The 12,500-nt window shown below is 48.7% G+C and overlaps 1 protein-coding gene across 1 annotated transcript in view; it reads left to right on the top strand.

Moving 5' to 3' along the window:
• capn1 (calpain 1) overlaps nucleotides 1–12,500 on the top strand; it is a 55,753-nt gene that overhangs the window by 17,610 nt on the left and 25,643 nt on the right. Inside the window, exons 3-4 of the mRNA XM_083640586.1 lie at nucleotides 66–135; nucleotides 8,921–9,039. Of these exons, the coding sequence (XP_083496712.1) occupies nucleotides 66–135; nucleotides 8,921–9,039 (189 nt within the window). The remainder of the gene's footprint in view (nucleotides 1–65; nucleotides 136–8,920; nucleotides 9,040–12,500) is intronic.

Raw genomic sequence — 12,500 nt, 5'->3', positions numbered from 1 at the left:
GTGTGTATGTGTGTGTGTGTGTGTGTGTGTGTGTGTGTGTGTGTGTGTGCGTGCGCACACCACAGGAGATCTGCAGGCGTCCCCAGTTCATTGTGGATGGAGCCACACGCACAGACATCTGCCAGGGAGCTCTGGGTGAGTCCAACTGTTCCACTTTGACTACCGCATGTCATGACAGCTGAGAGAGAGAGAGAGAGAGGAGAGAGAGGAGAGAGAGAGAGAGGGGGGAGAGAAGAGGAGAGAGAGAGAGAGAAGAGGAGAGAGAGAGAGAGTGGGGGGAGAGCAGGCCTGGCTCCAGGATGAAGTGACTGAGGGGGCAGTTAAAAATGGCGAGGGGGCAATTTGAAAATGGCCATGGCCAATTTCCAAACATTTGTCTAACTTTTGGAGTGTAGAATGTAAGAATCGATAATAAGTAAAAAAACAACAACAACAACACACATCCATCATTCATTTTCATATAATTTTTCTCAAAGCCACAGGGAGCCACTGGAGAGGAGCAGGTTGCCTACCCCCTGGATCTAAACATACACACTAAAGGCCCTAGCACACCAATCAAACATTCTCCAACAAACACCAACAAACACCAACAGACAATTGTCTGTGAAACATTCACAGACAATTGTCTGATGTTGGAGATTGTTTGAAAGCATGGCACACCGACCAAACATATTCAGCACAACAGCTGTTCTAATTTCAGCCAAATGGTGGCGGTAATGCAACAATAACTATGCCAACCGCCGTAAAACACCAAAGAAGAAGAAGCTGACCAAATAACTTCCGTGTTTACTTCGACCTACACTGCTGAGGGTTGCTGGGTTCACCAAACCCAGGCGTTCAGTGAACCAGAGGTGTCTGGACGTCTGCTTGGTAGCTTCACTCCCAGACGGTGGTATTTGAATGTACCTCCTGAACTGTGCCCGAAATGATTACATTTTTTTCTTCACATCGTTTGCAGAGAATAAATAAACAATACACGTTACGTAATACATACAAATGTGCGTGCATCTGGCAATGCTGACAACTTACCCCGACACTTTGGACATAAGACATATTGTAGCCAATCTTTCACTCGCACATTATGTAACATTAACTATTATTTGTATGTTTCTGTAGCTTATTTGGTTGCAACAAGCTTGTGCAGCTCACAGTTCAAGCTAATGCTAATGTTAAAGCCCCTTACGCTAGCATTAGCTACTTAACGTTAGCCCACTATAAACTCACCAGTAGTGCCGTGTCTTTCAGCAATCTCTTCCATTGCTTTCGCCCGGCTGTTTCGGTTGGAAAATCGTTGAGATGACACATCGTACAACTCTCGTTTTGATTCCCACAGCTCCACCAAGAGTTCCTCTCTTTCCAGGGTCCAAAACGAAGCCATCGACAGCAACAACACAACAGCCAGAAGTTTACTGCTAGCTAGTACTGAGTGTGTGTGCGCGTGTGCGCGAGCTCCGTTTCCATGGATACGCGACTGAAAACATGGTGAACTGACCAGACAACCGCGAACACCGAACAAGCACGGATTGAACATGTTGAATCCGGGCGAACATCACCAAACATCGCTGAACACGAACAGACGAGTACAGAAAGCTATGGCACACAAAACAAACATCTATGTGTTCGTGTTCGTTCGTGTTTGTTGGAGAATGTTCGATTGGTGTGCCATGGGCTTTAGAGTGATCCTTCTTACAGCCAATAGAAATCAGCCTGCCACTGAGATACTTCTCTGGCTAACCAGACTACTGTGGAGGAGGGGGTGTGGCTAACCAGACTACTGTGGAGGAGGAGGGGGGGGTGTGGCTAACCAGACTACTGTGGAGGAGGAGGGGGTGTGGCTAACCAGACTACTGTGGAGGAGGAGGGGGGGGGGGGGGGGGGTGTGGCTAACCAGACTACTGTGGAGGAGGGTGTGTGGCTAACCAGACTACTGTGGAGGAGGAGGGGGGGTGTGGCTAACCAGACTACTGTGGAGGAGGAGGGGGTGTGGCTAACCAGACTACTGTGGAGGAGGAGGGGGGGGGGGTGTGGCTAACCAGACTACTGTGGAGGAGGGGGGGGGGGGGGTGTGGCTAAGCAGACTACTGTGTCTGTGGAGGAGGGGGGGGGGGGGTTCCCCATGATGGATAGCAGCTTGTCTAAGGTCCTTCTCTCTCTAACAGCTGCTGGCAACGTGCCCTAGAGCAAGTCACCGATCGCTTAACCCGCTGCGTATAAAAGCGTGCACATAGTCTGCATGCCAGGTTACATGAGGATTATAAATGGAGACAGAGGGAGGAGAGAGAGAGAGAGAGAGAGAGAGAGAGAGAGAGAGAGGGAGAGAGAGACAGAGAGAGAGAGAGAGAGAGAGAGAGTATGGAAGACAATGACAGATTGAGAGAGCGAGATGATGGCTCATGACAGTAGAGATTGATGACTGAGACACACACAGAGCTCCATGTATCATTCATGCTGCGTTTCCCCCGCCTCGCATCTGTAAACAAGTCAGCGCTCCCTCCGCTGGAGAAGCTCTCTGGCAGCAGGAAGTCACTTCCCCCCCGGCGCTCCGAGTGGAATACTTTACCCCCCCCCCTCCTCCTTCCTCCCCCTCCTCCTCCCTCTCCCCCCCCTCCCCCCTCCTCCCTCCTCCCTCCTCCCTTCCTCCCCCTCTCCCTCTCCCTCCTCTCCCCTCCTCCCCCCTCCTCCCTCCTCCCTCATCCTCCTCCTCCTCCTATCTCCTCCCTCTCCCTCCTCCTCCTCTCCCCTCCTCCCTCTCCCTCCTCCCTCCTCCCCCCTCCTCGCCTCCCTCTCCCCCTCCTCTCCCGCCTCCCTCTCCTCCCCCCTCCCCCCCTCCTCCCTCCTCCCTTCTCCTCCCTCCCCCTCTAATCAGAGAAAGGCCCGTGTTGCAAAACAATAAACCCCCAAAAATGTTGCAGCATAAACACAATAGAGCACTTTGCTGTGTGTGTTTGTGTTACGGAGGAGAAAACGTAACCCAGCTGAGTGGTGTTTATCAGCGCCATCGGGGGTTAGTGTTCCCTTTCAGAACCCACTGATCTGTTCTGTTTAGAGAGGAGACGGGCCAACATGAGAGACATGAAACAGAATATTTAATGAAGCAGTGCGCCGGCGATGTGAGCCTAAAGACAAAAATATGCAAAATAGTAGCAACTAAATGTAGACTTTTTTATAAGTGAACAGCCCAAACGAAGACTAAAGCAGCTACTGTTTGAGTCATAACATTGAGGAGGCGGGGCATAAATGGGTCGTCTAACTGGGCAAAATGATTGTTGGATGGTGTGTAATTGAGTAGCATTTAAAGGTATTTTATTATTAGCTGGGATGAAATCTAAAGAGTAGTCGTGACCTTTGTACTACCTGTTGAGTTTGGAACGGAGCAGATGATTAAAGACAGTAGGATTCAGATAACCTGTCCCCCATTCTGCTCTACAGGGTCATGTCACTTACATCTTCTCTATATCGGTAAGGTGGACAGATACAGATGGTTACAGACAGTAAGGTAAACAGATACAGACAGAGCCAGATTAACACCCCCAGGGGCCCCGGGGCACTGAAGCTCCCAGGGGCCCCCCCTACCCATCGTCCGGATGTTTGGATGTTTTTTCGCCATATTTAGAGGAATATCTCATTTTAAATTAACATTAGTATTATACTGTTATGTTATTATTCCGTTTCTGAGATTCAGTTTCTCACTCACTCATAGGCGATTCTAGGCTTTGCAAAGAGGTAGCACCAGCAGGATAAAGATATTAGTCTGACTGGGGGGTTTGTAGGGGGGGCTGTGCCCCCCCTGGACAAAGAAATTTTGTACATTTTAAAGTAAAATGCATGAATCTGATGCACTCTGAGAGCAAAAGGAAGAGGCTAATCTTCACATTAACACGTTCACTGCCGTTGACGAGATATCTCGTCTTAAAAAAAAAACGGTTGACTGCCGTTGACGAGATATCTCGTCTTAAAAAAAAAAAAAAAAATTTGACGGTGGGACGTGGATCAACGCCCCCCACGTCTCCTATAAAAATATTGGAGCCACCGAACGTGTACAACCCATTCCACCGACCCACTAAGTGGCGACAGTGCTCTCCAGACTAGAAAAAGCCGAGCCAAAACTGCAGGGGAACGCGCGAGGAAACCATTCTCATACTGTAAAATGGATTGGCGAAAACGCTTTCGCTTTCGCGCATTATCGCGCTGGGAGCTGGCGGTGGGGGATTGCAAATTTGCATAATAGATTATGCGTGCAACACACTTTGAAACACCGGCAGAAAGCCCCTCAATCGCACGCAGCTTCATTGCAGCTGAGCTCACAACCGAAACGACTCATGCAGACTCGCCCAAAGAGCAGCCGCCAGCAGCCAGGCAGCACAGACAGGCAGAGCCTCGCTTGTGACAAACGCTGCAAAGCCATCAGAGACACACCCACGGAGGGAGGAGTTTGAAGGAGAGGGGGGTTTCCTGCTGCTATGGAGGAAATTACTGTTCAAAACTATTGTTTACATGTCTGACGTCTTACGCCAAAAATAAATGGTTAAAGTGACTGTTCTATCGAATTTCACAAAAAGCCATTTATCTCAGAATAAATTTTCAGACGCTGAAACCATGCTGTATTCTACTGCTAATGCCTACATAACTACTAACTCTACAAACTAACTCTTTTAGACAGAGAAAGCACACATTCTATTAGTTCTTTTGAGATCATTTGTGTTCACAAAATCTTAGCAGAAAAGAATCCTCGGCTCTTGAAAGATGAGCCAGAATCCTCAAAAAAAAACCTTGGCAGAACCTACCTACAGTATTGAAAAAACGGCTGGCAGTGAATGTGTTAATATCCTCTTCACTGTGCTGTGGCTTTACAATGATGAAAAAATAATTGACATTACATTTCCAATACAAAACAGCAGAGGGTGCCGCAGCACCACAAGCACCCCCACTTCCCGCGCCCCTGGTCACCACTTGCCCACAGGCATCCAATGAGACTAAATCATCAGACTTAATCTTCTTGGAAACACATTTTATTTTGTCCTGATTGGTCTTAGATTTGTGTCATAGTTCTGTGGAGCCCAACCTGAGCCCTCCAAAAAAAAAAAAAAAAAAAAAAATCTTTTTTTTTGGAGGGCCCCTTCACCCCGAGGGCCCCGGTTGCCCTATGGTTAATCCGGCCTTGGATACAGATGATTACAGACAGTAAGGTGGACAGATAGCAGATCTCCTGACCTCACATACCATAGCGATAAGACTCCGCTGAACAAACATGTAATGGTTGAACACGCGTAAGTCAGAGTGTTAATGTGCCCAGACCAGGGAGCTTCCATAATACAAATATATATATATATATATATATATATATATATATATATATATATATATATATATATATAGTGTATATATATATATAACGTCCCAATATATAATATATATATATATATATATGTCTCCACAGTCCACGATATTGTAGAAAAGGGTCCATAATGGCCCACCGTCAGGCCTGTTCTTGGGGCAGTCGATGCCTACGAACCGGCGCGCCAACGACGTAATGACGATGACATCATCAACGATGACATCATCAACGATGACAATGATGACGTTGACAATGAAGAGTTCACCTGTGAGGTCATCGGCGATGTCAGGCGGTCTAGGCTGACTGTGATGGCAGACGGGACTTTACGGGGTCACCGATGATGTCATAGCATAGAGTTCACCTGTGAGGTCATCGGCGATGTCAGACATAACATATATAACAAGGTGTTCTGTGACGCTATACTTCCTTCTTCTACTTCATAATGTCTTCCCTTACCACGACCAAATCCGAACCCGAGCTGAACCCTGGCTGCCTTACAACCAGCCAGGCCCTGGTGACTGGCTGCCTTACAACCAGCCAGGTCACTGACCACAGAGTGGTATTCCTTCAACCGCGTCCGAGGATCGACATCTCTGTGGTTCTGATCGACCACTGCCCGTGAGCCCTCAACTACGATCCAGCACACTTCACACATCACCCGAGGCAAGCCCACAAGCTTCCCAACAAATTGGTCCTTCGAGCCGGATCAGAGGACTTGCGACGCTCAGAGATGGAACAGGAGTCAGGTGAGCTCGCTCTGGTCACGGCACCTCGCCGACCAGAGGAGCAATCCCTTCCCCAGCAGATTGAATCTGGATACAGCAGGAGTAGTACTCAGGGGCCAGACCCCCTACACTCCCACCAGACGATCCGATCGGGGCAGGAGCTCATCCGCAGCCACCAGGTAAACCGACTCCGTGTTCAGGTAGCCCAATTTAGGGCCGATTTAGACCAGATAAGGGCTGAGTTTAAGGCGGATGAAGCTACAGAGAACTGTATGGAGCTCCTATGGATCAAGGCCAGAGCCCTACCGGCCTTTGGCCACGCTAGCGCTAGGAGGAAGGCACAGCAAGCAACATCTCATGAAGAGATCCTAAGGATGGAAGCCGTAATGGCGCAGGGCTATGCTAGGTTGAAGGCTGAGCAGGAACAGAGGGCGCCACCCACTTCACCGGTGGCCGCACCCCGGCTCAACATTTCACCCGTGCCTCGCACCCCCCACGACCAGGGTCAGGTCAGCACGGCAGCTCCAGAGCCAACGACCCAGGCTAGGGAACCCCCTGTTCCACTGCCCAGACAAGGGCAATGGCCATTGCCAATGCCACCAACACCCGCATCCAGGACACGTCCGCCGACAAAGGTCGCCGACCCTGAGCATGCAATAGAGTGCAACGGGGCGGCCGACCCTGCCACTGGGATACCCCACACTCAGGTAGGCATGGCGAACGTTGGGACCAACAGCACGGGTCACAGTCAGCCGGCCGGCATCAATCATCCCCACAAGATAGCCGGACACGACAGCTGGGACCCCCCCAGAGGGCGGGACCAGCCATCTCAACTACCTATTCCCAGAATTCACCTCCTGGCCCTGCCCGGGCTCATGGAGACAACTCCAGCCAAGGCCTCCAGGGAGGCCAAGAAGTCTGAGCAAGTGGAGCAAGTGGACATGCCTTTGCGGACGGCGAGGCACGAGCCCCAGATGCTTCATGGGGCGGCCGTCTCCCTCATCGTCTCGCCGGCAATTCGCCCAGAGCAGACCTACTGCACCAAGAGAGCCTTTACGGAACCGAACCTTGGTCTAGGCGAGCAACCTTACCCCAACACCGCCCTGCAGCAGGAATTCCGCCCGAGGAATTTGCCCCTCCATCAGTTCGGGAGGATCCATCTTGTCATGCTCATACAGCACCTATGGAAATGGGAACCAGGCTGGGATGATCCAGTCCTACCTGAGACACTGCTGCAGGCCTGGGTAGAGTAGGAGGACGAGCTACCGCAACCGCAGGTAGCTGTTGCGGTCGACATTACGCGGGGAAGGCCTCTTCCCGCACTCACCACCAGCAGTTGGGGTTGCGGACCCCCCTTCCCTCTTCTCAGCCTTGATCGCTGGCCAGAGACACCCCAACTCCACACAACCGCGGATCAGAGCGAGGAGTTGAAGCCAAGTTACGGTGGCCTCAGACCGGCTCCCCCCATGCCGGAGGAGTGTACGACCTTCGGTGCCCTCAGCAAGGATCCCACACCGGTGCTCCACGGGGCGGCCAACGAGGCACTAAGGGCCGAGGACTATAGTGAGGCCGAGGCTCCCCTCCAACGAGGGCAGACAAACTGCTTCCTCGCTGACCCTACGCCGCTGAGTTTCCTCAACTGGAAACTCAAGCCACCCGAACCAGAGGCCCCTCACTACCGCAGTAGCTGGGTAGACCCCCAGCTCCTGAGCAGCTCCCGCGCTGACCTCCCGCCGCTGAGTTTCCTCAATTGGAAACTCAAGCCACCAGAGGCCACTACAGCTCACTACAGCAGTAGCTGGGTAGACCACCCAAAACAGAAATAATGTTTCATGTTTGTTAATTTGAGTATATATTTTAACTAAAACTGTCGGCTGTGTTTTTTATGTGTTTTTTATATGTGCATTGCTTTGCTGCTTGTTTTTTCGATTATTTTTTTGTAAAGCACCTTGAATTGCCTTTGTGTATGAAAGGTGCTATATAAATAAATTTGACTTGACTTGACTTGACTTGACAACCAGCCAGGTCACGAGTGGTATTCCTTCAACCGCGTCTGAGGACCGACATCTCTGTGGTTCTGATCGACCACTGCCCGTGAGCCCTCAACTACGATCCAGCACACTTCACACATCACCCGAGGCAAGCCCACAAGCTTCCCAACAATATATATTTGCTGTGTCTGTTTCTGTTACGGAGGAGAAAACGTAACCCAGCTGAGTGGTGTTTTCAGCAAATATATATATACTGTATATATATATATATATATATATATATATATATATATACAGTATATATATATAGTGTATATATATATATATAACGTCCCAATATATTATATATATATATATATGTCTCCGACTCTCTCCCCCCCTCTCTCTCTCTCTCTCTCTCAAACACAGTCCACGACTCTCTCTCTGCCTTCTCTCTCTCTCTCTCTCTCTCACCCCCCCTCTCTCTCTCTCTCTTTAGGTGATTTCCACTTTTCTCCAGTGTCTTCCCCCCAGCGGGACCACATGCAAATTTAATCTCAGCGGCGTGAATAAATTAGTAACCGGGGTGACTATGTGAGGAATCACTGGAAGAAGGAAACGTTTGGATATATTTCAGCAGACTGAGCGAGGAACTTTGTAGGAATGTGGGAATGGACACCCGTCTTACATAAACAACCATCCTCAACTTTATTTAACTTAAGACAGATTTATTTATAAGGTCTGAGTCAAAAGGTCCAGGAGTTGGAATTTTAGAGGCTTGTGATGCAAGGTAATAAGACCATGTGTGTGTGTGTGTGTGTGTGTGTCTGTGTGTGTGTGTGTGCGTGTGTGTGTGTGTGTGTGCTCGTGTGTGTGTGTGTGTTCCACAGGGGACTGCTGGCTGTTGGCAGCCATCGCGTCGCTGACCCTAAACGACACCCTCCTCCACAGAGTGGTGCCTCACGGGCAGGGCTTTGAGCAGGGATACGCCGGCATCTTTCACTTCCAGGTCAGCACTCACTCAACTTCCTGTGTGTAGCCTCTAGCTCCGCCCATTGTCATTTTATTCTGAAAGGCTGTGTTTGGCTGTAGGGTTTTACTTCTTTTATTTTATCAAGTCTCCCATTTTCTTCCCGATTGTACTTGGCCAATTCCTCCCTGCTGTCTTGGTCGTTGCTTGTTGTAGCACATGCTTCCTCCGATACATGTGCAGTCACCAGCCGCTTCTTTTCACATGGCAGCGAGGAGTTTTTAACCGGCAGGAGGTAGTGCATGGGAGGATCACGCTATCCCCCCCACACAGATGCCCTGACCGAACAGAGGAGGCGCTAGTGCAGAGACCAGGACACACACCCTTAATCCGGCTTCCCACCCACAGACACGGCCGATTGTGCCTGTATGGGCGCCTTGACCAAGCCAGTGGCAACACGGGGGCTCGAACCTGCAACCCTGTTGATAGGCAGGGAACCTACCACTGCACTACCCGCCGGACACCCAACCTCGCAGCAGGACTTGTAAACAAAAGTCACATGGGCGCAGAAGCAGCTCGTTTATTGGACAGTTTTTGGAGATTTTTGAGGCGGGGTTTCGTACCAGAGGTCGAATGACCTAATCCTAATGACCTGCACCGCAGTCCTCTTGGATGAGGACCAGACCGTGTCCTCAGGCCTATTTACCTTCCAAACCAACCCAACTCAAAACAGTCAACATGTTGCTCCAAACAGGTGTGTCGTGAACCAGACTAACCAGGTGAATTCAGGTGTTAAATCACCTTCAGCCAGGTGTAGATGAAGGGCAGATGGGTTTGACGAAGCTATTTTGAAGCCTCAAGACAGTTGAGGTGTTTCCTGTGGTACTTGTGGTGCTGCTGGCTGCTTTGCATCACCGTCGTAGTCGTAATCACCATCGTGAATCTGCAGACTTATTGCTGTAATAAACAGCAATTCATGGAGGGTGTTATGAACGTCCCAACGGAAGTGTTTGAAGGCAATAAAAACAGGACATTTCACCATCAATCAGGAGCAACAGTATTATTTTCACGATGAAGCCCTGTTGTCGTTATGGATTTTGCCATTCCTCGGTCAGTGACTGCCGGTCCTCCTCCAAGATGATTGTGGTGTCATAGTGTCAGTTGTCACATGCATCATCTCAGTTCTATTAGGAAGCTGATTCAGAGGAGCTTTGCAAGGTCTCCCAGCTGGATTATGAGTGATGCTCAGAAGGTCACCTTCTCTCTGCTTTCTAAACCATCGAGGCTGTGCTCAGCACGCTCTGTTTGAACAGGCATTCAAACTGCTGGTCACTGAGCAGCAGGTTGAGACCTGGGAAGAGTTGAAGTCGTTTCCCTCTCAGTCTGCAGGATCAAAGCAGCAAACCTACAGCATCTCTTTCACTTCTCAAAGCCTTCTGAGTCATCCCAGATAACAGCCGCTTGTTCAGTAACTTAACAGTAACTTAACAGACCTCTCAGGTCCACACCCACACACACACACACACACACACACACACACACACTCACACACACACACACACACACACACACACACACACACACACACACACACACACACACACACACACACACACACACACCCACTCGCTTAACAACCCAAAGTCGGGTCACCTGAGGTTTTGAGTCACTGTCTGACTGCCAACACCCATTTCTCTGTTGGCCATAGAATTGGTTTCCCCATAGAGTAGATATGAGCGGTCAAATGATGTAGATCTGGACAAGACGTGACACTGTTGTACAGTATCTTGCCTGACTTGCTGTACGGGCCCGTCGATATTCCCTCCTTTTCCACTCAGTAGCTGCACCCCTGCGTTTGGAGTTGACATCATTTAGATATAACTAAAATGGCGGCTATATAGATCCCCTAAAAACAATATGTCATCATTTCATCTGTGATTTCCATCCTTGAACCTCTATGGCCGGTCTGCAAGCGCTTCACTTCCTTGCAACTTGAATACAACATATCCATTCTATTTGTTCTGTTTCTATGGTTAAACCTCTCAACCTTATCAGCTGAACTTTGCTTTGTACACAAAACCACACACACACACGAACACACACACACGCACACACACACACACACACACACACACACACACACACACACACACACACACGCACACACACACACACACACTCACACACACACACACACACACACACACACACACGCACACACACACACACACACACACACACACACACACACACACACTCACACACACACACACTCACACACACACACACACACACACACACACACACACACACACACACACACACACACTACAGGTAAACTGTGTGACTAGCCGCTCAAAATACAAATGACAATGGCCCAATTGTTGGCAAAGTGTGACAGGCTTCAGTCAGTGATCTGCCAGATAAGATAAGATAAGATATGATGGTGTGTTTTTGTGTAAAGTGAAACTAGCACTCAAACTGAAAACTGCACTAAATAAATGTAAATAACTGCAAATAATAAATGTAATGGTGAAACGCCTCGCTGTCAGGTGAAAAGAAGTGGCTAGTGACTGCACATGTATTAGGGGTGTCAAAAATAATCGATTATAACATGCATCGCGATTTTATTTTTTATTTTTTTTAATAATCAAAAAATATATAATGGAAGTACATGCAGTTGTTTATTTTAATTATGGATCATAATACAATGCAATTCCAAATGCACTTTTATTTTAAAAGTAGCCACACAGTGAGAAAAAAGAAAATGAGAAAAAATAAATCAAAAAAGTTATGCATCGATTTAAGATGCATCGAGATGCATCGATAATCGTAATCGAATCGAATCGTAGCCCTCTGAATCGTAATCGAATCGAATCGTGAGGCCAGTGAAGATTCACAGCCCTAACATGTATCGGAGGAAGTATGTGCTACTTACTAGTCTACAACTCTCCTCCTGCAGAGGTGGTGGAGCAACGACCAGGACAGCAGGGCAAAGTGGCCAAGTACAATTGAGGAGAAAACGTGGGTGTAACTTGATTAAAAAATAATAATAATAAAGTCAAGGAAGCTTTTTTTTTACTTTAGAGAACAGTATATCAGGTAAATTATATGTATCATATTAAGTAAAGGGGCAACATTATTATATTCTAGCTGTAGGGTTTATGACCTGGCTGGGAGGGGTCGGCCATGATTTTCCAAGACCGCCTCAGCCTCCTGGCAGTGTGTAGGTCCTGAAGGGATGGCAGGCTGCACCCGACCACCTTCTCAGCAAGGTGGAAGTGAGAGGACTCCACAGTGGTGACTGTTCAGAAGAAATGTATTTAGTTCATATGAAAAAAGAACCTAAACTCAAGATGGGGATCGATCATCTCAAAAACTAAAGCAGATAGCAGCCTTCGGCCCGCCACCTACCAGGGTGACGGGGGAATCAGGGTGTTTCTACCTTGTTGTTGAGGTTAGAGATGGCTATGCAGGCCGTGTGTGTCACGTGATCTCAC

This window comes from Poromitra crassiceps (genome assembly GCF_964638095.1).
Source record: "Poromitra crassiceps genome assembly, chromosome: 7".
Taxonomy (NCBI): domain Eukaryota; kingdom Metazoa; phylum Chordata; class Actinopteri; order Beryciformes; family Melamphaidae; genus Poromitra; species Poromitra crassiceps.
The sequence above is the reverse complement of the archived record's forward strand: the minus strand, read 5'-3'. Positions and strand labels throughout refer to the sequence as shown.